Source organism: Lepidochelys kempii, chromosome 20 (assembly GCF_965140285.1).
Source record: "Lepidochelys kempii isolate rLepKem1 chromosome 20, rLepKem1.hap1, whole genome shotgun sequence".
In the NCBI taxonomy this organism is placed as follows: Eukaryota; Metazoa; Chordata; order Testudines; family Cheloniidae; genus Lepidochelys; species Lepidochelys kempii.
The window spans coordinates 6,563,516-6,586,686 of record NC_136399.1 but is presented as its reverse complement, the minus strand read 5'-3'; the positions used below and the strand labels follow the sequence as shown (position 1 = coordinate 6,586,686).

General features: G+C 48.6%; 1 protein-coding gene across 1 annotated transcript; it reads right to left on the bottom strand.

Annotated features, from left to right (window-relative positions):
- Positions 1–843: 843 nt before the first annotated feature.
- On the bottom strand, positions 844–18,186 carry LOC140901039 (keratin, type II cytoskeletal 8). Its single transcript, XM_073319207.1, has 9 exons — positions 17,854–18,186; positions 12,469–12,677; positions 10,190–10,250; positions 9,863–9,958; positions 7,428–7,598; positions 6,499–6,624; positions 4,147–4,367; positions 2,671–2,849; positions 844–887 (listed from the first exon to the last, which is right to left on the bottom strand). The coding sequence occupies exons 1-9, from the start codon at positions 18,184–18,186 to the stop codon at positions 844–846; spliced, it is 1,440 nt and encodes a 479-aa protein (XP_073175308.1).
- Between the last annotated feature and the right edge of the window lie 4,985 nt (positions 18,187–23,171).

The following is a 23,171-nucleotide window of genomic DNA, read 5'->3' as shown; positions in this document are numbered from 1 at the left end:
CATGACCAGCCCTATTCCCAATGCACCCCACTCATCCAGCTCTGCTCAGTAACATCAAGTGGGTCTTTGATCCCAAAACAATCACAGACCAGCTCCTCTGCTCAGTTCCTGACTCCAGCTCTGACTTCTGGTTCGAGCTCTGACCCTTGGCTCCGTCACCTGGTTCCTGACTACAGCTCTGACCTCAGAACTATGCCTGGCCTCCATCTCCAGCTCTGACCACTAGGCTTGACCACCATTGCTCGGACAACTAGGCCTGACCGCCCACACCTCGGTCCTGACAACTGGGTCTTTTAGCATAGGCAATAGAGAAGCAACCTCTGTGGATCAGGGACCTGTAATACACGCTCACTAGTGGGTTCCACTTGTCTTGTAAAGAGAACAGAGATGTCGTTATCGGAGGTAAGAAGTTCATTGAGTGAACAATGACCCCCTCTGGGCAGGGGAAAGAGGAAAAACATAACAGAGCTTTGCTCCGCAGCCACTGAGAAGGAATAAAGCATTGACTGATAGGGACCAAACGCTGATGTCAGGGGACACTGGCAAACCATTTACCCCACTGTTGCCTACGCTCACCCCATCACCCAACTCCTCTATTATCATGAACAGAATTTGCAACCGCTGCTAGATTTGGGGCGGGAGGGGGGTCCTCAGATTTCTGCCCCTGTCCCAGTCTCCCCCAGAGACCTACTGGCTTAGCTGATCAATGAAGGCCCATCTGTTAAGGCACTAAAGTAACAGAGGCTCATCTGAGAGGACGTCGGACACCAATTTTCCATCCCTGGTTTTATTTTTCTCAGTCAAGCTTTCCGGGGGGAGGAATTGGGGGGGCAGCACCAACGCTTACGAGCTGCCAAATTTGCCAGCAAATCTTGTGCTCAGCCCACCTGGAAGAGAAGAGGGAGATGGACGCATTAGCTCACGGGCTTCCAACCCTGCATCCCAGAAGCAACTGATCAGGGCAGCGCAACGGAGGGGAAGAATCAAGCATGCTCAAGGACAGCACCAGTAGGAGACAGACCCACCATCCCAGATCACAGTCCGGGACAGTGACCATGCAAGGTCAGAGGGATGGGCCATAATGTGGTCTATATGCATTACCCACCACGTACTGGTTACATCAGCAGCCACTACCAGGTGACAGTCTGCTCCCTGCTACAGGCTCCACTCTGCTTCTGTAACCCACACACCTTCTAGGTGTGGTGTTCTGGCCTATCTAGTGGTACTGAGACCACTTAGAGAGAGAGCTAAAATGTGTCTGCTCTACAGCCTTAGCTAATAGGAAGTTGGCTTTTAGCTCATGCTGTAGAAGCTCACACGCTAAGCTCCAGAGGCCCCAGGTTCGATCCCGCCCACCGACAATTGTTAGCGTTACACTTAGACTTGCGCGGGATGAAACACACTCATTCTTTTTTGTGGGAAATCTTTTCTTTTTATGATTTTTTTTTCAGACCTTCCCATGGAACATTTTGAGGCTTTTCCAAAGAATCATAGAAGATCACGGTTGGAAGGGACCGCAGGAGGTCACCTAGTCCAACCCCCTGCTCAAAGCAGGACTAATCCCCAACTAAATCAATTTAAAAATCAATTTTAAATTTAAAAGAAAAAACAAAAAACCAACTCAAACCACAGAAATGTTTGATTTTTTTTCCAAAGCCACAAACGTTCAGTTTTCTAAACAAACCAAACAAAATGTACGGAAAACTGAACCCAAAAAAAAATGATTTTTTTTTTTTTTTTTTACAAAACTCCAAAACCTTGACCCAAATTTTTCAGTTTCTTTAAACCAGAAAATTTCAGCCAGAATGGAAATTTTCCATGGAAAATGTACACATTGGTCAAAAACAGTGTTTTGCCCGGAAAAAAAAGGAGGGCATGAAATTTCAGCCACCGGGAAGCTTCCCAGCTCTGTGAATATGTGGACGACACCTCAGACCCATTCTAGTGAAGCAGAGAACAAGGAGCAGCCACCAGCCAGGCTGGGCCTTTGTCTACATCCTGCCATCTCAGCCAATGCGATGGCATGGGTGAAACTGAAGGCAGTAGATGGCCCTTTATTGTCATTAACCGGATTGCCCCGGGAATGAGAGTTTAAGCGAACACGAGGCCAGAAAAGGTCAGAATCTAGCCGACGGTCCTGGCACCGGACAATGGTGCTGGAACGCTTTAATAGTGAGGGTGCTGAAAGCCAGCCCCCTTGCCCCCGGGCATGGGGCCAGCAGCCAGGACCCTGGGTGCGGGGCCAGCATGGAGCCCCCAGCGCAGGGACGGCAACCGGGACCTTGGCCACGGGGCAGCAGCTGGGACCCTGGACACGGGGTGGCAGCCAGGATCACAGGCACGGAGCAGCAGCCGGGATGCTGGGCGCAGGGAGGCAGCCAGGACCCTGGACATGGGGTAGCAGCTGGGACCCTGGATGCGGGGCAGCAGCTGGGACCCCGAGTGCAGTGGCAGCAGCCGGGACCACAGGCACAAAACCTGCGCAAAACCTGGGGGTGCTGCAGCCCCCCTGCTCCCATAGTTCCCACGCCTATGGCACTGGATGTGATTGTCGACAGTGGGGTATGTTCTGCAGCTTACAGGATCAGGACCTTAGTGACTCACAAGGGGCAAATTTCTCCTCTCTGACCCATGTGACAGAAGCCGTCTCTCATATTCAGCTCTCCCTACACGTGCCAAACTCCCACTGGCTAGTGAAGTCCAGCACTGCTATGGGAGTGGGATTTTGTCCTGGTTCTATGGTCTGCCCTGCTGCCCACCTCCTCCCCAGTGCCCCCGATGAAATATATTTACTTGAATAGCCGGTTGTCTTAGTCTGAATGCTCCGGTTTTGCATACTGGATTCCAGCCTGCCAAGCAGAAGAGAGCGACAAAACTTAGTGCAGATGGGATGCAGAGAAGGACACAATGAGTGCTGTGCGTGCAAGCCACCGTCAACACAGACTCAGAACAATTCGTCTGTGTGTCACGAGCCCCATACTGCTCGCAACTAACAGAGATTCTCCTTTGGCTCAGTCAATAAGGGCCTGTATTGTGAAGCAGAAGGATCGGGGCTCTACCCAAGAAGATCTGAGCGGAAAATTAGCATGCTATAGCAACCACAGTGAAGCCGGAGGTAGAAATATTTCTTATGGGATCGTTATCCTTATGGTACTAATGAGAGGTTAAATGACCTCCCCTAAGCCCACAGTAAGCCAGCAGCAAATCTGGGACTAGAACACAGGAGATCCCAGATGCTTTACTCCATTTCCTCCACTGCATGAGGCTGGCTTGTCTAGGATATAGATTGCTAGGAACCGAGTTAAAGCCCAGCCATTCAACACCTTGTTGACTCCATGACTCACCCCCCCGAAAGGCATTTCACCCCTGCCTCAGCACAGCCGCAGACAGAGGCTGCCTGCCTGACATACCAGCGTAAGGCAAAGCGTGGAGAAGTGGTGAATCAAGCTCAGAGGCTGTGCTCAGCTGGGAAGCGGCTGGCCCACTTCTGCATGAACAATGATTTCCATAGAAAGCTGTCTGGTTGTAATCACACACATCGGAACACTCTTGTGCACCCGCAGTTAAAGGACCAGCAACCCGGGTTAAGAGATAATTAAGGGTCAAGTACAGTTTATTGGGGGAAGTCACCCTGAAACAGAAGCAGAATATCTACAGGCCGACCAAGTGGCTCCTCCAAAGATACTCCACACACACAGCATCCAGTTTGTCCCGCACAGCTACATTAATTTCCAGTCTGCTTGTTCTTAATCTGTACTGCTCAGTCGCAAACCTGTCTCCTCCGATGATGTGGCAACCTTGGTCACAATGAACCTAGCACTGGACTGGCCTTTGGGGCCAGTGCATCAGCGCTGGGCTCATCTGGTTTCTCTGACTAGCCCTCCCACCAGCAGGAGGCATCCAATCACATCATGTGCCACCCGACCCCCTTCCAAACCCACCTGAGCTTCTTTCCCAGAGAGAGGTCAGCAATCAAAGGGTTAATCCATCTAGCTCAGAGACAGATAGGTGCACCATGTCAGGAGCCAACTTTCTAGCACTGGGGGCTGGCCTATGGTACTCAGCTCTCTCATTGGTTCTCCCATTGCTGGGTGTGGTGGAGAGCCATCCAATCATGACTCATGCCATCCCCATCCCAAAGCCCACCTGCTCTCCTCTCCTTCCAGCAGCTTCCTGAAGGTGGCGATCTCAATATCCAGCGTCAGTTTGAGGCTCATCAGCGCCTGATACTCCTGCAGCTGGAGCGCCATGTCCTGCTTGGCTTTCTGCAGGGCATGTTCCATCTTCTGCAGCTTCTCTGTAGCATCTGCCACAGCGATCTTGCCTTGCTCCTCAGCCTGGACAATGTCCACCTCCAGCTTGGAGTTCTGCAAAACAGACGTTTGACAGATTTCCACTGAGACCCAGTCTTTCTTTGGAGCCATCTATGGAGGAAAGGGTTCAGCTGACAGCAGAAATCAGATAGGACATTCTAAGGCCAACTCTCCAAACACGTGGGCAACTCCAAAGAGAGCTAGTTACTGCGTAAGTGGAAATTTCCCAGCAAGAAAAGAAGTAAGCAAGGGAAGAGAGGTAGGGCCCTTATAATTAATGACAACACACATTTTGGAAGGGGTATTAAGGCTTACGTATCAGGACTTAATCCAGTCTCTAGTCTTAGAGATCAGGAGGAGATGAGAGGCAGGTGACCCTTTTTCATCCAAAACTTATTTTTCACTGCAAAATGCAAATTCACATTGGCTGAAATATTTTGGAATCCATTCACTGAATTGCTTCAGACGAAAACCAATAAAGCAACAACAGAAAAAGCCCAAATGTTTGGTTTTGACATTTACAATGCGGGAGAGCCAGGAATTTACATCAGATCTCCTGAATCCCGGTCCAGCACCGTAACCAAGTTTGTAAGGTGCTGAGATACATCGGCAATGAGAGTGGGGAAAGTTGCTACGTGGAGAAAGAGACTGGAGAGAGAGAGCGAGGCTGGCTAGAGTGTGGAACTACAGGTCAGAGAGAGACAGAAAGAGACAGATATTCAAAAGCCAGAGGGGACCATTTTGATCAGCTAGTCCAGTGGTCCCCAACCTTTCTTGTGGGATTAGCATATTGCCCCGCCGCCGAAATGCCTCTGAGAAACGGCAACGCTTCTCGGCGGCACTTTGGCTGGCGATTCTCCAGCGGCCGCGCTCAGTGGCATCATTTCGGCAGCAGGGTGTCCTACGGACACACAAAAATGCCCCGGTGGGCGCCATGGTGGCCACAGGCACTGCGTTGAGGGCCACTGAGCTAGTCTGATGCCCTCTTGTATAACATGCCCAGTAGAACTCCCCCAGAATAATTCCTGTTTGAACGAGAGCAGATGTTTTAGAAAAACATCCGATCCTGATTTTAAAGTGTCCAGTGATGGAGAATCCACCACAAATGGTTCCAATAGTTAAGTGCTCTCACTGTTAAAAATCTGCCCCTTATTTTCCAGTCTGAATTTGTCTAGCTTCAACTTTCAGCATTTGGATATGGTTAGCTTTTACCAGCTAGACTGAGGAGCCCGTTATCAAATCTTTGTTCCCCATGTAGATACTTATCGACTGTAATCAAGTCACCCCTGAAGAGATAGATAGGACAGTGACTGAATTCCTAACCAATGCATACACTGGTCATGGCTTTAGCAAGGGTTCAGGACACAATTAACATCCTACCCGCACTACAGAATAGAATCACATTGTGACTGGTCCCCGAGCCCAACTGTCATTAGAGAGAAAGTTGGACACATGGCAAGAAGCTTAAAGGGAAGTCCCTTCCCCTGGTCACATGGCCTCAAGGAAGGGGTGGCACAAGCACCCTAAAGTGGGGGGAGCAACAGATGCCCAAACCGTGGCCCTCCCCCCAAAACACTGCACCGCTCCGAGTCCCTGCCCTTCCACCACCTCTTCCCCCAAGAACCCAACACCCACTTGCTCCTCTCTGCCCCCTCCCCCCATTGTTCGCCCTTATGGCCGGTAAAAAGTGGGAGGGCCATGGCCCCCTGGCCTCCACCCCGTTCGGACGCTCCTGCCTCAAGGTCTCTCTGAAAAAATGGATGGAGAAAATGACAAGGAGGTGCTGATTTTCAAGTGCTGGGTTTTCAAAAGAGCCCAGGAATCCAGCATGGACAAGAAGTAATTGGCTTGATCAGCAGCAAGGGAGAGTTAGGTTAGAGATGAGGGAAAGCTTTCTACGTGTAAGGATAGTTAAGCATTAGAACAGGTTGCCAAGGGAGGTAACAGGTTTAGACAAACACCTATTGGGGTGCTCTAGGTATACTTGGTCTTGTCTCAGCATGGGGCTGGACGAGATGACCTCAAAAGGTCCTTTCCAGGCCAACTTTTCTATGATTCTGTGCACTGAGCTTTTGGAAAATCTGGCCCTGTGGGCACCGAATTACTTCAGCAGAGCTCCCCCCCCCCAGGGCTGGATGTGGCCCCCTCCATCCACATGTGAATCCCCAGCTGTTTCCTCGCTGACCTGTTCTTTCAGAGCCGCAATCTCCGCCCGGATCAATGGGATCATCCGGTTGAGCTCGTTGAGCTCGGCCTTGGCGGCACGGAGCTCTTCCCCGTGCCTGTCTGCTTTCTCCTGGATCTGCTCGTACTGCATAGGGGAGAAAGGGAAAGAGAGAAGGAGATGCTGAGTCCAGATCAGGATCTAGAGAAACACGAGTCTGGGAGCCAGTGAGATATACCGCCTCAGTGAAGAGCCTCATGCTAGCCATGTAATGTCACCTCACTGCCAGCAAGGGTGTAGAGGTCGGCACGTACAAATTAGGGTTCCCCTCAGAATTGTCATCTATGCAGCCACTGTCCTGGGTGGGGAGAAAACAGCTCCATCTTCCAGCACTGCTTCTTGGTCGGCCAAGGAAGGTGGGGGAACAGTTTCTCCCATCCCCCTGGATCAGGGGGCCCAATGGAGTGAGACCAAGTTCCCACCCTTTGTGGCAGGCCCCTAAATCCTCTGCGCGCTCAGAGGGTTCAGACGGGTGTCTGAGGGGAACCCCACACACAAGACCTTCAGCTGGGGTGGCAGGAAAGGCTCTTTGGTTGGGGTAGCGTAGGGGGTTATGTGGCAGGAAGGCCCCTCCACCACGGTGATGGCCTTGCACACAAAGCCCAGGATAGACCCCTACCTGCTTGATGGCTGTAAGTCAGGGATGAGGAAGGCCACAGCACATCTGACTAGGAGTGGCGGAAAGAAGTGGGCCTTAGGTGGTGGACCCCTGCTGTCAACACCACCCCAAGCAAAGGATGAAGCCACCTGGCAAAGGAACCAGGAAGCTGTCTAGGGCCCTGGCTCACCCTGTTCCATATTGTCACTTCTCTCTCACATGGACCAGGCCTCACACACTGCCCTGCCCTTCTAAACAGCAGCCACTCAGGGCCGAGACGGGCCTCGCTCACCGTGATCCGATACTTGCTCTCAGCTTCCTCTCGGCTGTTCTCAGCCATCTCCTTGTACTGCACTCTGGCCTCCGCAATGATGCTGTCCACGTCTAGCTTGGGACTGCTGTCCACGGCTGTGACCATGGGGGTGTTGGACACCTCTACCTGGGTGTGCTGTTCACGCAGCTCCTACATGAGAAAGAAAACCCTCATTCGTTACAGGAAGGACAATGAACTGAACTGCATCCCATAAGCCCTGCAGCCGGCTCCCATGGAAGCTCCCTCCCCAGGCTGATATAAATCAATGCTTCAGCCTCTTCTGGATTCTGCATGCAGCACTGGTCACCCCACCTCCAAAAAGGATATTGCAGAACTAGAGGGGTTCAAGGAAGGGTGACAAGTATGATTAAGGGGCTGGAGAAACTCTCTTATGAAGAGAGATTGACAAAATTGGGATGGTTTCTCTTCAAGAGGAGACAACTAAAAGGGGACACAATAACAGTATATACAATGACGAACATCTAGAGAAGGGAGATCGGTGTCTCCTTACACAAGAACGAGTGTACGTTCCATGAAGTTAAAGGGTGGCAAATTCAAAATAGAGACAAGAAAATACTTTTTCCATACAGCACGTCATTCGCCTGTAGAACTCACTGCCACAGGAAGTCAGTGAGGCCAAGAAAGTCTCAAGATTCCAAAAGGGATGGGATGAGAAGAATACCCAAAGTTATAACAGTTAACGCTGACAAATTTAGGGAGGGGTTTAACACCTCCTCGTTCAGGTGGGAAGCCTATCTCTGTCTGTCAGAGGTCAGGATGGGCCCGAAGAGGAAGGTAGATCATTCCACCTCTGCTAATTCTGTTTTTCTTACACTGAAGCAGCTGGTGCTGACTACTCTTAGAAACAGGATAGTGGAATATGGAAGTCCCTATATGCTTAGTGTCTTAGGGTATGTCTACACTGCAAAAAAAAAAAGACCTGTGGCAGCAAGTGTCAGAGCCTGGGGCTATAGACTGTAGCTACAGCGCTATAAAATAGCCGTATTGACATTCCCACTCCGGCTAGAGCTCAGGGTCTGAGACACAAACCCCTCGCCGGCTTTCAGAACCTGCACTCCAGCCTTGATGGGAATGCCGAAAAGGCTATTTTTAGCACCATAGGTGAACTCTGTGAGCCCGAGTCTGCAGATCCGGACTTGGACACTTGATGTGGCAGGGTTTTTTTTGCAGTGTAAACAACCCCTTAAGAGGCTGAGTGGAGGAGCTCCTGAGTTCTGATCCCATCTCCGCCACTTACATGCCAAGTGGCCTTGGATGAGTCATTCTGTCTCAGTTCTCCTGTCTGTAGAATGGGAGTCATAACACTTACAACAGAGGAGTTTTGTAAGAATCAACTGGTGACTATTTATCCCAGTTGTGGGCCCCAAACAAACCCCAAACAGCTCCTGACCATTGTGGGGCTTGAAATCTGGCCTGGAATTTTGCAGCTAGTTAGAAAGTGAACTGTGGAGGCAGGTCTGCCCCTTTAAAAAAAAGACGATTTCTCTGGCTCTCTAGACTGGCAGGATCTTTCATTACAGAAACTCTGTTACTCAATGGAATTCACCAGGAAATTTAGAACTGTAGTCGTAATCTAAGGCTACGTCTACACTTACAGTCACTGCACACACCCCTAGCATGGGTATAAACAGCAGTGTAGATGGTGAGGCACTGCTTAGGCAGGTAAAGACACCCCAGAATCATAAGCGCCGACTTTCCCTCTTTCCCGTGGGTGCTCGACTCCCGCCTCTGCCCCGGCCCCGCCCCCACTCCACCCTTTCCATGAGGCCCCACCCCTGCCCCGCCTCTTCCCACCCCTTCCCCAGCCCCATTCCAACCCCTTCCCCCAAAGTCCCCATCCCAAATCCCCCCCCTTGCAAATATTCCAACTCCTTCCCCAAATCCCTGCCCTGACCCCGCCTCTCCCCCCCGCCCACCCTGAGCGCATCATATACCCACTCCTCCACCCCCTCCCGGAGTGTGCTAACACGGCCAAACATCTGTTTGGCGGCGGCCAGGAAAAGCTTGGAGGTAGGCGGAGGAGCGGGGTCGCGGTGCGCTCGGGGGGAGGAAGAGGAGGAGGAGGGGCGGGGTGGGGTGGGGGATGAGGGGAGCTTGACTGCGAGGGGGGGCAGAGCACCCACTAATTTTTCTCCATGGGTGCTCCAACCCCGGAGCACCCACGGAGTCAGCACCTATGCCCAGAACCTTGGGGCATGTACCCTGCCCAGCTCTCTACGCGTCCAACCAGTGCCTTCCCCGTCTACACTGCTAGAATGAGCCGTGTAGTGTCCCACTGCCTCCACCTGCTAGAGCCTTTCACTGCCGCATCTAGCCACGCACCCCAGTGTGGACGCAGCCCGCACCTCATGTGCTGCCACAAAGTGTAGACAAGGGAGAGAAAAGCCACTTACCCTGGCATAAAGCTCTATCAGGAAGTTGATTTCGTCGGTCAGATTTTGCAACTTGACCTCCATTTCCTCCTTTTTGATGTAAGCCTCGTCCACCTCCTGAGAAAAGAGTCCAGGCACCTGTGAGTCAGACTCCAACCCTGTTTACTAAGATTGGAAGTTCTTCGGAGGTAGGAGGCCATCTTTTTGTTCCATGTTTGTACAGCGCCTAGCACAATAGCATCCTCATCCATGACTGGGCCTCCCAGGCACCCCCACAATACCCATAATAAATAAATAATCATGCCCGATGCCTAGCGCTAAACCCAGTTGGAAGAAGCATGGACTCACCTTCTTAAGCAGGACAAATTCGTTTTCCCTCCTAGTCCGGTTGTTGGTTTCTTCTTCGTACCTGTGAGCAGGTGGGAGGGAATCAGTTCATTGCAGGGTGCGTCTGAGTGGCTGGGAGTTAATTCTCTTACGGAAGCTACAAAGATGTGGGGACCATCAGAGGATGTTCTGAAGAGCACCCAAAACCCCAGCTGAAGTCAGTGGGAGCTATGGGTGTTCCCCTCCCGACACGGGAAGGGAACACCCACAGCTCCCACTGACTTCAGCTGGGGTTTTGGGTGCGGGAGGGGAACACCCACAGCTCCCACTGACTTCAGCTGGGGTTTTGGGTGCTGTTGCATCAGGCCCTTGCTGTTGCAACTGTGGCTGGGCACTTTGGGACTTTGCAAAAGAGAGAGGTGGTGTGGCCTAGTGGTTCTATTCTTGTCTTCGCCACTGCCCTGCTGTGTGATCATGGATGAGTCATTTCCCCTCCCGCCTTTTCTCTGTTTACACCATGAGCCTTTCAGGGCAGGGACTGCATCTTACAATGCGACTGCACTGCCCCCAGCATAATAGGGCCATGATCAGAGTTGGAGCCTGTAAGCGCAATGGGGATATAAATCTGGCCTGGCTTTGAGATATTGGGCCTGATTTAAACCCACCAAGGGCGTGATGGAGTTAGTCTGGATATGCAGAGGTGTAGCATAGGTGCCGACCCCATGGGTGCTCCGGGGCTGGAGCACCCATAGGGGGAAAAATGGTGGGTACTGAGCACCCAACGGCAGCCCCCACCCGATCAGCTCCTCCTTCTCCCCCCAGTGCCTCCCACCCACCGGAAGCCCCACTGATCAGCGCCTCCCACCCTTCCCAGTGCCTCCCCTTCCTCCAAGCACCATAATCAGCTGTCCCATGCAGTTCCGAGCGTACACAAGGCACTGGGGCGGAGAGGGAAAAGTGAGGGTGGGGTGTGCTTGGAGGAGGGGGAAGAAGGGGGCGGGAAGAGGTGGGGTGGGGTGGGATGGAGTGCAGTGGGGGCGAGGTGGGGCAGGAAGAGGCAGGGCAGGGGTGGGGCCATGGGGGAAGGATTAGACTGGGGACGGGGCCTGGGGCAGAGCAGGGGTTCAGCACCCCCAGCTCATTAGAAAGTTGGCACCTTTGTCTGAGAGAGACGATAGAGGTGAGAATTAGAGCTGTGCAAATTATACATTTTTCAGTTCACTAACAGTGCCGAAAAATCGGGGGGGGGTCATTTCAGGGACACAGAAAAGGGAAATTTTCAGAATTTCTGGAGAATCTAATAGTACAAATTAAAATAAGATCATTTTGGGTCCAATGAAACGTTCCATTGGACCCAAAACGAAACCTTTCGCTTCGACTGGGCTTTTATTTACGTGTTGGCATTGTGTTTCAAGGAAACTTCAATGAAGCCAACACAAATTCACAGCACAGTTAGTTGTTGCCAAAGCTGCCTTTTCTCCAAATCACATTTCAAACAAAAATATTCTCCCAGGTCTATTGGCACAGACTTGAGGTGACTAGGAGCAAAAGATCCCCTACCCCACTGAGCCTGGAGACACCAACCGCACTGCAATGTTGCCCATTGATATAATGGACCAAGTTCTTCTGAAAAGTCATGTTTTGACCACCCCCTCCTGAGACCCCCCCGCCCCTAATTGCCCCCCCAGGATCCCACCCCCATCCAACCCCCCCTGCTTCCTGTCCCCTGATTGCCCCAACCCCTATCCACACCCCCGCCCCCTGACAGTCCCCCCCGCAACTCCCATGCCTATCCAACGCTGCCTGTTCCCTGACCGCCCCCCCCGAACCTCCGCCCCATCCAACCGCCCCCTGCTCCCTGTCCCCTGACTGCCCCCCGGGAACCCTGCCCCTTATCCAACCCCCCCACTCCTCTCCCCCTTACCATGCCACTCAGAGCAGCAGGACTGGCCGCCACGGCGCCCGGCTGGAGCCAGCTACGCCACCGCACTGCCCAGCAGGAGCTCGCAGCCCCACCGTCCAGAGCACTGGCGACACGGTGAGCTGAGGCGGCGGGGAAAGGGGGACAGCAGGGGAGGGGCTGGGGGCGAGCCTCCCCGGCCGGGAGCTTAAGGGCCAGGCAGGATGGTCCCACAGGCCAGATGTGGCCCACGGGCCATACTTTGCCCACCTCTGCTTTAGGACCACCTTCTTCCATAGCTAATGGATATAGGCCTGGATGTGCAAAGCACCCTAGCCTGGAATCTTTACCCAATCCTGGTGAGAAAGTCCCCATTGGCTGCGTCATAGTTTGGACTCACTTTCGCTCGAACTCTTCCAGAAGGTCCTGCGTGTTGCCCTGCTCGGATTCCAGCCTAACCCTCTGGTGCCCCAGGTCCTCCAGCTGCTTCTGCAAGTTGTTGATAAATGCCTTGAACATGTTTTCCATGTTAATGGGCCCAGTTTTCTGGCCCTGCAGCATGCTCCACTTGATCTTCAACACCTGGTTCTGCTGCTCCAGTGTGCGAACCTGGGGAGATAAGGAGTTTGCGTCCTCAGACTGGTGTGACTATGCACATGGGAGACCTTAGGCCAGACTTTTCAGCTGCACTAAAGCCCCTTTGCTTCACTTCAGCAGTGGGAAAAAGCATCATTAAAATGAGTGTAAATATAACTGGCGATTTACAAGAGCCAGTGTGCTCCAGTAGATTGAGCAACTGGTTTAGGACTGTGGACAGCTGGCACCTGGGTAAACTTGGGCAAGTCACTTCCCCTCTCTGTGTCTCCTCCCGACCTGTGTCTGTCTCATTATTTAGATTGTAAGCTCAGTGGGGTGGGCATTATCTCTTGCTGTGTGTCTGAACTAGAACTGGGCAAATTACGATTTTTTTTTTTTGGTTCATTACCAATTTCAAAGGGTCGAAAAAAATTAATTTGGGGTCAGATGGAAATTTTTGGCTAATCGAAAAGTCGGAAAAAAAAGTTCATTCTGGATTGAACAAGAAGTCTAATTTCTACAAAATTAAAATGTTTTTGACCATTTGTAAACATTAAAAAAAATTTAAATAAAACTAAAGGACGTTTTGCAACTAAATGTCATTTCAAACAGAAACTTCAAATCGCTTGGTACCAATTTTTGTAATTGTTTTGTTCTGTTTTTAAACAAACCATTCAGTGAAATCAACATGAATTAACAAAACGTTCTGGCATCACTGAACTTGCCTCTTTTTGCTAAAAAATTTCTCTCCGCTCTAGTGTGTACAGCACCTGACACGCTAGGGCCCTGATCTTGAAAGTTTTATTGTAATGTAAATAAGAGCGTTCAACCAACTCCAGCCACAGGTACATTTTCCTTGTGCCACAAGATTTCCAGTTTTATCCAAGCTATGCCAACTATTCTTCACTTTCACCGTTTCACTTTCCCAGTTTCGGACGCATGCCCCAACAGAATTGTTTGTGCTCTCTGAGCAGCTGTGTCCATGGTCAAGGGAATCTGCACGCAGGCTGAGAAAAGTGCTTTCCACCATTAAACCATAGGCGCTGACTTCGTGGGTGCTCCGTGGCTGGAGCACCCACCGGGAAAAATTAGTGGCTGCTCAGCACCCATTGGAAGCCCCGTGGGTCAGCGCCTCCCCCCTGCCCCGTAGCGCCTCCTGTCTGTCCTCCCCACCAATTTGCTCCCCCCCCTCCCTCCCAGCACCTCCCGCGATCAGCTGTTCCGTGGCGTGCAGGAGGTGCTGGGGGGAGGGGGGAGAGGAGCGAGGGTGGGGTGCACTTGAGGGAGGGGGCGGAATGGGGTGGGAAGAGGCAGAGCGGGGCTGGGGCCTTGGGGAAGAGGTGGAGTGGGGGCAGGGCCTGGGGTGGAGCATCCCCCCGGCACATTTGAAAATCGGCGTCTCTGCATTAAACTGTGCTGAAACAGACACTGCCTTTCAAAACAAATTAAGAGCAAAAATAGCCCTCTTGACAGTCTCATTAACCGATCATAGGAGACTTTTGATCAGAACATTGGTCTGACTTCTGGCCTTAAAGTCTATGACTCTGACACTAGAGAACTGGGCCCATCTCCTTATTTGTTAGCCACAAAGGATAATTTATCTCCTCTATGCTAACCCATAACTCCCTGGGAGGAGAACCTGTTCCTACGTATACCCTATGTACTAATCTTTCTCCGCTTCAGGAAGTATTATTGTGGATTGGTCCGACTTTGAGCAGGGGGTTGGACTAGAAGACCTCCTGAGGTCCCTTCCAATCCTGATATTCTATGATTCTATGAACAGGACAAATCTCACTCACTTCCACAGATGGCTACAGGACACATCCACTTGGACAAAACACTTGGTCCTCATGGAAAACTGAGCATTTTTCCAGGATAAGACTATCCCCACAGTTAGGAACATAAGAATTCCCAGACTGGATTAGACCTACAGCCATGCAGTCCAGTATCCCATCTCTAATAGTGGCCAGTATCAGATACTTCAGAGGAAGGTGCAAGAAACTCCACAATGAGCAGATGTGGAATAATCTGCCCCTAAGGGATCTTCTAAGACAAGGGTGGCCAACCTGTGGCTCCGGAGCCACATGCGGCTTTTCAGAAGTTAATAATGGTAGAACGACAAATGGGAATGAGGATATGGAGGTAGATATTACCACATCCGAGGTAGAAGCCAAACTCGAACAGCTTAATGGGACTAAATCGGGCGGCCCGGATAATCTTCATCCAAGAATATTAAAGGAACATGAAATTGCAAGCCCATTAGCAAGAATTTTTAATGAATCTGTAAACTCAGAGGTTGTACTGTATGCCTGGAGAATTGCTAACATCGTTCCTATTTTTAAAAAAGGTAAAAAAAGCAATCCGGGTAACACAGGCCCGTTAGTTTGACATCTTTAGTATGCAAGGTCTTGGAAAAAATTTTGAAGGAGAAAGTAGTTAAGGACATTGAAGTCAATGGTAATTGGGACAAAATACAACATGGCATTACAAAAGGTAGATCATGTCAGACCAACTTGATCTCCTTCTTTGAGAAGGTAACAGATTTTTTAGACAAAGGGAATGCAGTAGATCTAATTTACCTCAATTTCAGTAAGGCATTTGATAAGGTTCTACATGGAGAATTATTAGCTAAATTGGAAAAGATGGGGGTCAATATGAAAATTGAAAGGGGGATAAGGAACTGGTTAAAGGGGAGACTACAGCGGGTCACACTGAAAGGTGAACTGTCAGACTGGAAGGAGGTTACTAGTGGAGTTCCTCAGGGATCGGTTTTGGGACCAATCTTATTTAATCTTTTTATTACTGACCTTGGCACAAAAAGCAGGAGTGTGCTAATAAAGTTTGCGGATGACACAGAGCTGGGAGGTATTGCCAATATAGAGAAGAACCGGGATATCCTACAGGAGGGTCTGGATGACCTTGTAAACTGGAATAATAGTAATAGGACGAAATTTAATAGTGAAAAGTGCAAGGTCATGCATTTTGGGATTAATAACAAGAATTTCTGTTATAAACTGGGAACGCATTACTTGGAAGTAACAGAGGAGGAGAAGGACCTCAGAGTACTGGTCGATCACAAGATGACTATGAGCCGCCAATGTGATATGGCCGTGAAAAAAGCTAATGCGGTCTTGGGATGCATCAGGCGAAGTATTTCCAGTAGAGATAAGGAGGTTTTAGTACCATTATTCAAGGCACTGGTGAGACCTCATCTGGAATATTGTGTGCAGTTCTGGTCTCCCATGTTTAAGAAGGATGAATTCAAACTGGAACAGGTACAGAGAAGAGCTACTAGGATGATCTGAGGAATGGAAAACCTGTCTTATGAAAGGAGACTCAATGAGCTTGGCTTGTTTAGCCTAACCAAAAGAAGGTTGTGGGGAGATATGATTGCTCTCTATAAATATATCAGAGGGATAAATACCATGGAGGGAGAAGAATTATTTAAGCTCAGTACCAATGTGGACACAAGAACAAATGGATAGAAACTGGCCATCAGGAAGTTTAGACTTGAAATTAGACAAAGGTTTCTAACCATCAGAGGAGTGAAGTTCTGGAACAGCCTTCCAAGGGAAGCAGTGGGTGCGAACGACATATCTGGCTTCAAGACAAAGCTTGATAAGTTTATGGAGGAGATAATATGATGAGATAGCCTAATTTTGGCAATTAATTGATCTTCAACTACTAGCAGTAGATATGCCCAATGGCCTGTGATGGTATGTTAGAAGGGGTGGGATTTGAGTTACTACAGAAAATTCTTTCTTGGGTGTCTGGCTGGTGAGTCTTGCCCACATGCTCAGGGTTTAGCTGATCGCCATATTTGGGGTCGGGAAGGAATTTTCCCCCAGGGCAGATTGGCAGAGGCCCTGGGGAGTTTTCACCTTCCTCTGCAGCATGGAGCACGGGTCACTTTCTGGAGGATTCTCTGCACCTTGAAGTCTTTAAACCACGATTTGAGGACTTCGACAGCTCAGACATAAGTTAGGGGTTCGTTACAGGAATTGGTGGGTGAGATTCCGTGGCCTGCGTTGTGCAGGAGGTCAGACTAGATGATCATAATGGTCCCTTCTGACCTTAAAGTCTATGATTCCATGTGGCTCCTTGTCTAGGCACTGACTTTCCAATGTGCCAGGGGGTGCTCACTGCTCAACCCCTGGCTCTGCCACAGGCCCTGCCCCCACTCCACCCCTTCCCACGCCCTCCCCTGAGCCTGCCGTGCCCTCGCTCCTCCCCCTCTGAGCCTCCTGCACGCCACGAAGCTGATCAGGAGGTGCGGAAGAGAGGGGGAGGCTCTGATCGGTGGGGCTGCCGGTGGGTGGGAGGCTCCGGGGTGGGAGAGCTGATGGGGGGCTGCTGACATATTACCGTGGCTCTTTGCCAATGTACATTGGTAAATTCTGGCTCCTTCTCAGAGTCAAGTTGCCCACCCCATTCTAAGCCCTTAAGAGAGAAAAAATTTAGAAAACCAAAGGCCAATACAGCCACTGGGCTGTGGGAGCAATAAGAAAGAAGCATTAAAGAGGGTTGGCCTTTACTGTAGGTTGCTCATTGATTACTCCAAGCATGAACCAAAATACATATTGACGAGTTTGGGGAAGCCTCTTTTGTTTCCCAAGTTAAGTCCTATAAAGTCTTGATCCTGCCCAATCTGTTTAGAAGACCTAAGCCTGAATAGTGATTTTGGATGCCCAACTTAAGACCCCTTAAAGGGGGTTGATTTTATCCAAAATCACCAAGCGCCCACCTCTGGAACTCAAGTCTTTTTGAGGCATTTCAAGCTGAGCACCCCAAAACTGACTGGTCTCATTGCTTTTGAAAATATAGACAGCAATTGTGATACTGCGTGGGTCTGCTTGAAAGCGTCCCATTTAGTGTAACCTTTGGAGCATCAGATAAGGCCTAGCTAGCTTCTGGTGTTGGTTGTGAGAGCCGTTCAGGCTGATTATCCTTTGTACCATATCGATTTCTTAAAGGTTGCACAATGACTAAACCCTCTTTATTGCCTTTACTTATTACACTGACAACAGCTACCATGACATTAGCAACTTGCCACCACTGCCTTTTGGGCTGTTTCATCACAGTTTTCGCTGGTCTCTCCAATTCTTAGAAGAGTTAAAACGTAATAGGAAAGGAGGACAACAGAGTTCTTCACAACACAGATCCATCTGCCAAGGAGAGAATGCTCAGTATTAGAAGACCCAAGGCTTACCTTGTCAATAAAGTGGGCAAATTTATTGTTCAGAGTCTTGATCTGCTCCTTCTCCTGAGCTTTCACGAGCTGGATCTCTGGGTCGAGCCCAGTCTTGATGGGACTCATCAGGCTCCGGTTGAAGTTCACTGCTACAAGACTACCCTTGATGCCGGCCCCACCACTCATCCCCAGCCCCAGGGGGGTCCTGGCTCCTCTGAATTTGCTGCCACCTGGGCTGGAGATGGCATAAGTCAGGGGGCTCATTCTGGAGTAGCCAGTGGAGGCATAGGACTGGCTGCTGAAGTTGCGGGGGGAACTCCTGTACTTCTTACTGACGGAGATGACAGACATTTTGACGACACCGGTGGAGAATGAGGAAGTGCTTGGTAGGCACTGGAGGAAGGTCTGTAAAGGCTGAGAATTGTATGAGGTCAGTGCTGATTTAAATCCAGGGTGGCCGTGGGGCAGGGATACACCTGAGTGGCTGTGGAGCGGTGGAGGGGCAGAGCTTCAGTGCACCCAGTTCATCATCTGCTTCATCAACATGGGCCCAACCTAGTTAACTTCTTCAGAGCCAGCAAAGAGAAAACTATACACCAGTTTAAAAGTATTTTTTAGTTTGTTGTTTAGTAAAAATGTTCATGGTTTGGTACAATTTCTCTTTTTTCTTTTAATTAAGTAACCAATTTTGGTTCTTTATTTTTGAATAGCAATAATTTTTAGCCTAAACTGAAAACAGCTTTGGGTTTTCAACAAAAAAGGGAACATTTTTGAGAGAATTTTCTTTAAAAAGTTAATTTATTTTCTAAATTTCCCATGAAAAATAATTAGCATTTTTCAAACAACTCTATGACAATATAATTTGCATAGTCAACGATATATATAGATATCACTATATCAAATTTTGTACTTAATTTTTATCTGCTGCCTCCCTAAGTGTCCTCTTTCCCAATTTTTTTCTCAGGGGTCACCTTGGTTGATAGAAGATCTGTGGTGGATGTAGCAAGAAGACAGCAGGAGTGAGGATATGGGGAACAGTGCTGAATTGTTTCATTGGTTGACAGTGATAGAAGATAACCAAGTGTCAATCCTGGTTTTGATAATACGATCCTGTTGGCTTCCTTTACCCGCAGATCTTGCAAGGAGCTTCTCTGAAGTGGCTTTGTTCTTATCTCTTGGACAGACACTGGAAGGGAATGTTGAGCATTCTACAGAAGGACACTCCAGTCCCATGTGATGTTCTGCCAGGTCCACTCTGTCACTTATTCAGCATGTGTTTGAAGCCATGAGGAGGGAGAGGGAGGAAGCATGGGGTGCAGAGTCTTGAGAACTCTGAGAAGTCTTGAGAAGTTTATAGCTCTCCAAACCAGATCACTCAGTCAGGTGTTTTTCCTGGATTCTGGTTTAGACTGTGACATGGATGAAGGCAAGCTGGTTGAGGCTCCACCAAGATAAAGCAGAGGTGATGCTGGCTAGATTGATAGGTTTGAAGGCCATAAGGGGCCATTAAATCATCTAGTCTGACCTCCTGCATTACACAGGCCTTAGAATTTCACCAAGTGATTCCTGAATCAAGTCTTTAAAGTGTAATTGACCCAAAACATGTCATTTAGAAAGACACCCAGGCTTGATTTAAAGACTTCAAATGATGAAGAATCCATCACCTTTCTAGGTTTCTTGTTCCAATGGCTAATTATCCTCCCTATTATATCTTTGCCCTTTGTTTCCAGTTGCTGGATCTTAGTATGCTTTTGTCTGCTAAAATAAAGAGCCCTCTGCTATCAGAAATTTTCTCCCTATATGGTGCCTTAGAGACTTACCTGATGGAGAAAGCAATCTGTGTTAGGTTAAGGAGAGTAATCAGAATATATGGTGAAAATAATATCTGTCCCTTCCAGAGAATGTGAATCTCTGCTTCAAAGTTCCCTGTTTCAGAATCAGTTTTTAGTACCACTCCACACTGTCAGATGCCTTTTATCCCATTAAGGAAATGCTGCAACAGATACATCCATGTAGTTGCTTTTATTAACACTATTTTAAAAGCATTTTGTGGCATCTGCAATTGTATCTTTAAAAACTGATTGGGATGAACCAAGATACCACAGCGATTGGCACAGCACAGGAACCTGCATGGAGAAGAATAGCAGAATGAATCAACTCTCTAGGGGCTGATCCAAAGCCCAATGAATTCAACAGAAATAATCCATGGTTTTCTATAAACTTTGGATCAGATCCTAAAGGCATTGTCAGAATTTTCACCAGTATCTTACAATCATGTTTGATCAGCTGGGCTTTGTAATTTGTGTCACATATAAAAGAAATCTTCTGAACTAACACTGAGTTCATGTTCTTCAGATCTGTTTACCTTTTAAGGGACTAATTCAGTGCTCAGTGGAAAATCTTTCATTGACTTCAAGGGCTTTTGATTAGCCCACAAATGTGCTTAAATAACAGCTAATCAGGAAATGGGTTTTGTTCCCTTTAAAAATTTCAACAAAAATGAAAAAAATATATATTTCCATCAAAAAATTGGGGGAATGGTCAAAAAAAGTGTTGCCGTTTATGGCCAAAATTTTCCAGCATTTTTATGGACATTCCTGTGGTTTAATCAAAACCAGACAATTCCATTTTGAGGGGAAAAAACATTCTTCATTGAAAAACATTGTGAACAAAAATAAGTTCAACCAGCACTAGTTTAAATGCAGTTCTTATCATCAGTCTTCTGGCAGAATCTTTGTAGAATCTAGATACTGGACCACAAAGAACTGCAAAAAAAAAAATAATAATCATACATGTAGTAGCACCTTATCTTTCTTATAGCACCTTATCTCACCTTTATTAAAGGACCCTCTACTTATCTTACTGTAGCTAAAAGACCTTTAGAAATCCAAAGACTTAATTTCATTGTGCAAGATTCTACCTCCCCACTTGCTTAGAACAAGCTTTATTTTTATGGCAGACCAGTAATATACAGTTCGCTTTCTCATTGTTATAATCACGGAGATGGTGGGCAAATCAGTTTTGTGCCAAAGCTGGGGAATTTTCATGGCCATTTTGCTGCAATGCGATGATTCTGTTGATGATATTCAGCTACCTTATCCTGCAGGTAATTTAGTTCCTATTTACTCTGGGTTAATCTTTGTCCTGAGAATGAGGTTAATCTCTTATTAATTCATCTCCCAGGAATGTAGTAGGATATGAATGAATAATGTTGACTGAGGGCTAGTTTATGACTATTACAGTGGTGGAAGGAGTGTTTCAGAGTCATAACCTTGCTCCAATGAAGAGTACTTTGCTACAAACCTTTATGGGACATTGCATACCCCTCGCCTCAGCTGATTGGGTGTTGGATCCCACATGATCTGTTTCTCTTTCCATCTTGCCCACTAGCAGCTCCTGCACTTCACCCCACATCAGGAGCAATGATCCAGGTTAGCTATGCAGTGTACTATCATTTCCTGTATTCTTAATAACCTGGGTGTATTGCTCAGTTATCTGCTTCTATTTGAATAGTGAACCTGATATCCAGTGGAGCCTTAAACAGCTACTGCAAGAACTGTGACACAACAAAGAGCCTTTGGTTTTCAATACACCTTTCTGCCAATTGAAAGAGCGGAGCCCAATCCTCCCCATACTCAGCCTGATTCACAGCAAATCCCCCATAACATATTCATGCCTGTTCTGTCCCCTGTGTTTCTTGCTCTCTCTGCTTGAAATAATTCTCAGGACTAGATTTAGCTCTGGAGTTCCCATACTCTTTTGTCCATGAGAGGTATGTTAGAACCAAGGTCTTGCTTAAAGTTGGTTGAAAATTTTTGTTCAGAATATTTTCTGTTAAAACCTGCTTTTTCAACAAAACACAAAGTTCCATAGGTAATGTCCCATTTCAATTAAATTTGGGGGATTTTCTTGAAAAAAAAATATTTTTTTTTTGGTTTTAGGCCAGGATTTTTTTGGTTTGGGGTTACCAAAAAACATTTGGCTTCTAGGTTTTCAGTTTTTCAACAAAGCCCAAGAAACGTTGCAGTGAAAAGTCTCATTTTCATCAAGTTTTAACAGGAAGAAAAATCTTTTCCAACTTGCTACAGTCTCAGTTTGTTACTTAAGCCTGGTCTACACTACGGCGTTAGATCGACATATGCCGCGTTAGGTCAAATTTATAATGTGCGAGTCTACACTACCAAGGCCTTTCCACTGACCTAAAGGGCATCTAAAATCAATGCCTGTACTCCACCTCGGTGAGAGGTGTAGTGCTAAAGTCGGCCTTCCCGGGTCGAATTAGGGGTAATGTAGACACAACGCTGTGTACTTTGACAGGATTGGCCTCCAGGAGGTGTCCTACAGTGCTCCAATGTGACCGCTCTGGACAGCACTTTCAACTCCACTGCACTTCAGCCAGGTGCACAGGAAAAGCTCCGGGAACTTTTGGATTTCATTTCCTGTTTGAGCAGCATGCAAAGCTCACCAGCACAGCTAACCATGCCTGCCCGGGGCTGCAAACGCGCTCCAGAAGACACTGGATCTGATTGCTGGGTGGGGAGAAGAGTCTATACAGGCAGAGCTCCGAACCAGCAGAAGAAACGCTGACATCGATGCCAAAATCGCAGAGGGCATGGGGGACAAAGGCTATACCAGGGAAACACAGCAGTGCCGCATGAAAATAAAGGGGCTCAAGCAAGTGTACCAGAAGACAAGGGAGGTGAACAGTCACTCTGGTTCTGAGCCACAGACATGCTGCTTCTATGAACGGCTGCATGCAATTCTAGGTGGGGACCCCACCAGAACCCCAACACTCTTTGTGGATACCTCCCAGGGGCCCCAGGCAGCCATGGGCAACAATGAGGAGGACATTGTTGAGGAGGAGGAGGAGAATGCACAGCAGGCAAGGGAAGGATCCATTCTCCCCCCCAGCCAGGACCTTTACCTAACTCTGGAGCCAATCCCCGCTCAGGGCCTATCGCTGTGGGACCATGACGGCGGGGAAGGCACCTCTGGTGAGTGCACCCTTATAATCACACTACAGGGGTTAAATGCAATTGTGTTTAATGCTTAATCTGAGGAAAACAATTGGGAAACAGTGGCTACCAGTCCAGCTACGCAAAGGGTGCCCCCCAGAAAAGCCTGTTTATGTGCCAAGAGTTTCCTCACCAAAATCTCTCCCTGGGTGTGGCCTGACACTACCTATCCTTTCTTGAGTGCTTACCATGCCTGCCTGTAAACCGAAATCTGCTGCCCAGTGCTCTGCCGTGCATTGTACCTTACTGATAGGCCCTCCTTTTAAAAGACAAAATGTGGTTGTGTACCTCAGGGAATGTATTTACTGTTGTAAAGTGTTT

Excerpts from the sequence above, each read along its gene's own strand:
- LOC140901039 (XM_073319207.1), bottom strand. The coding sequence starts at position 18,186 with ATGTCTGTCATCTCCGTCAGTAAGAAGTACAGGAGTTCCCCCCGCAAC. Across the intron at positions 4,368-6,498 it reads TTGCGGCTCTGAAAGAACAG|AACTCCAAGCTGGAGGTGGA; the intron begins GTCAGCGAGGAA and ends TCTGTTTTGCAG. Across the intron at positions 888-2,670 it reads CCAGTGGGAGTTTGGCACGT|GTGGGCTGAGCACAAGATTT; the intron begins GTAGGGAGAGCT and ends CTTCTCTTCCAG.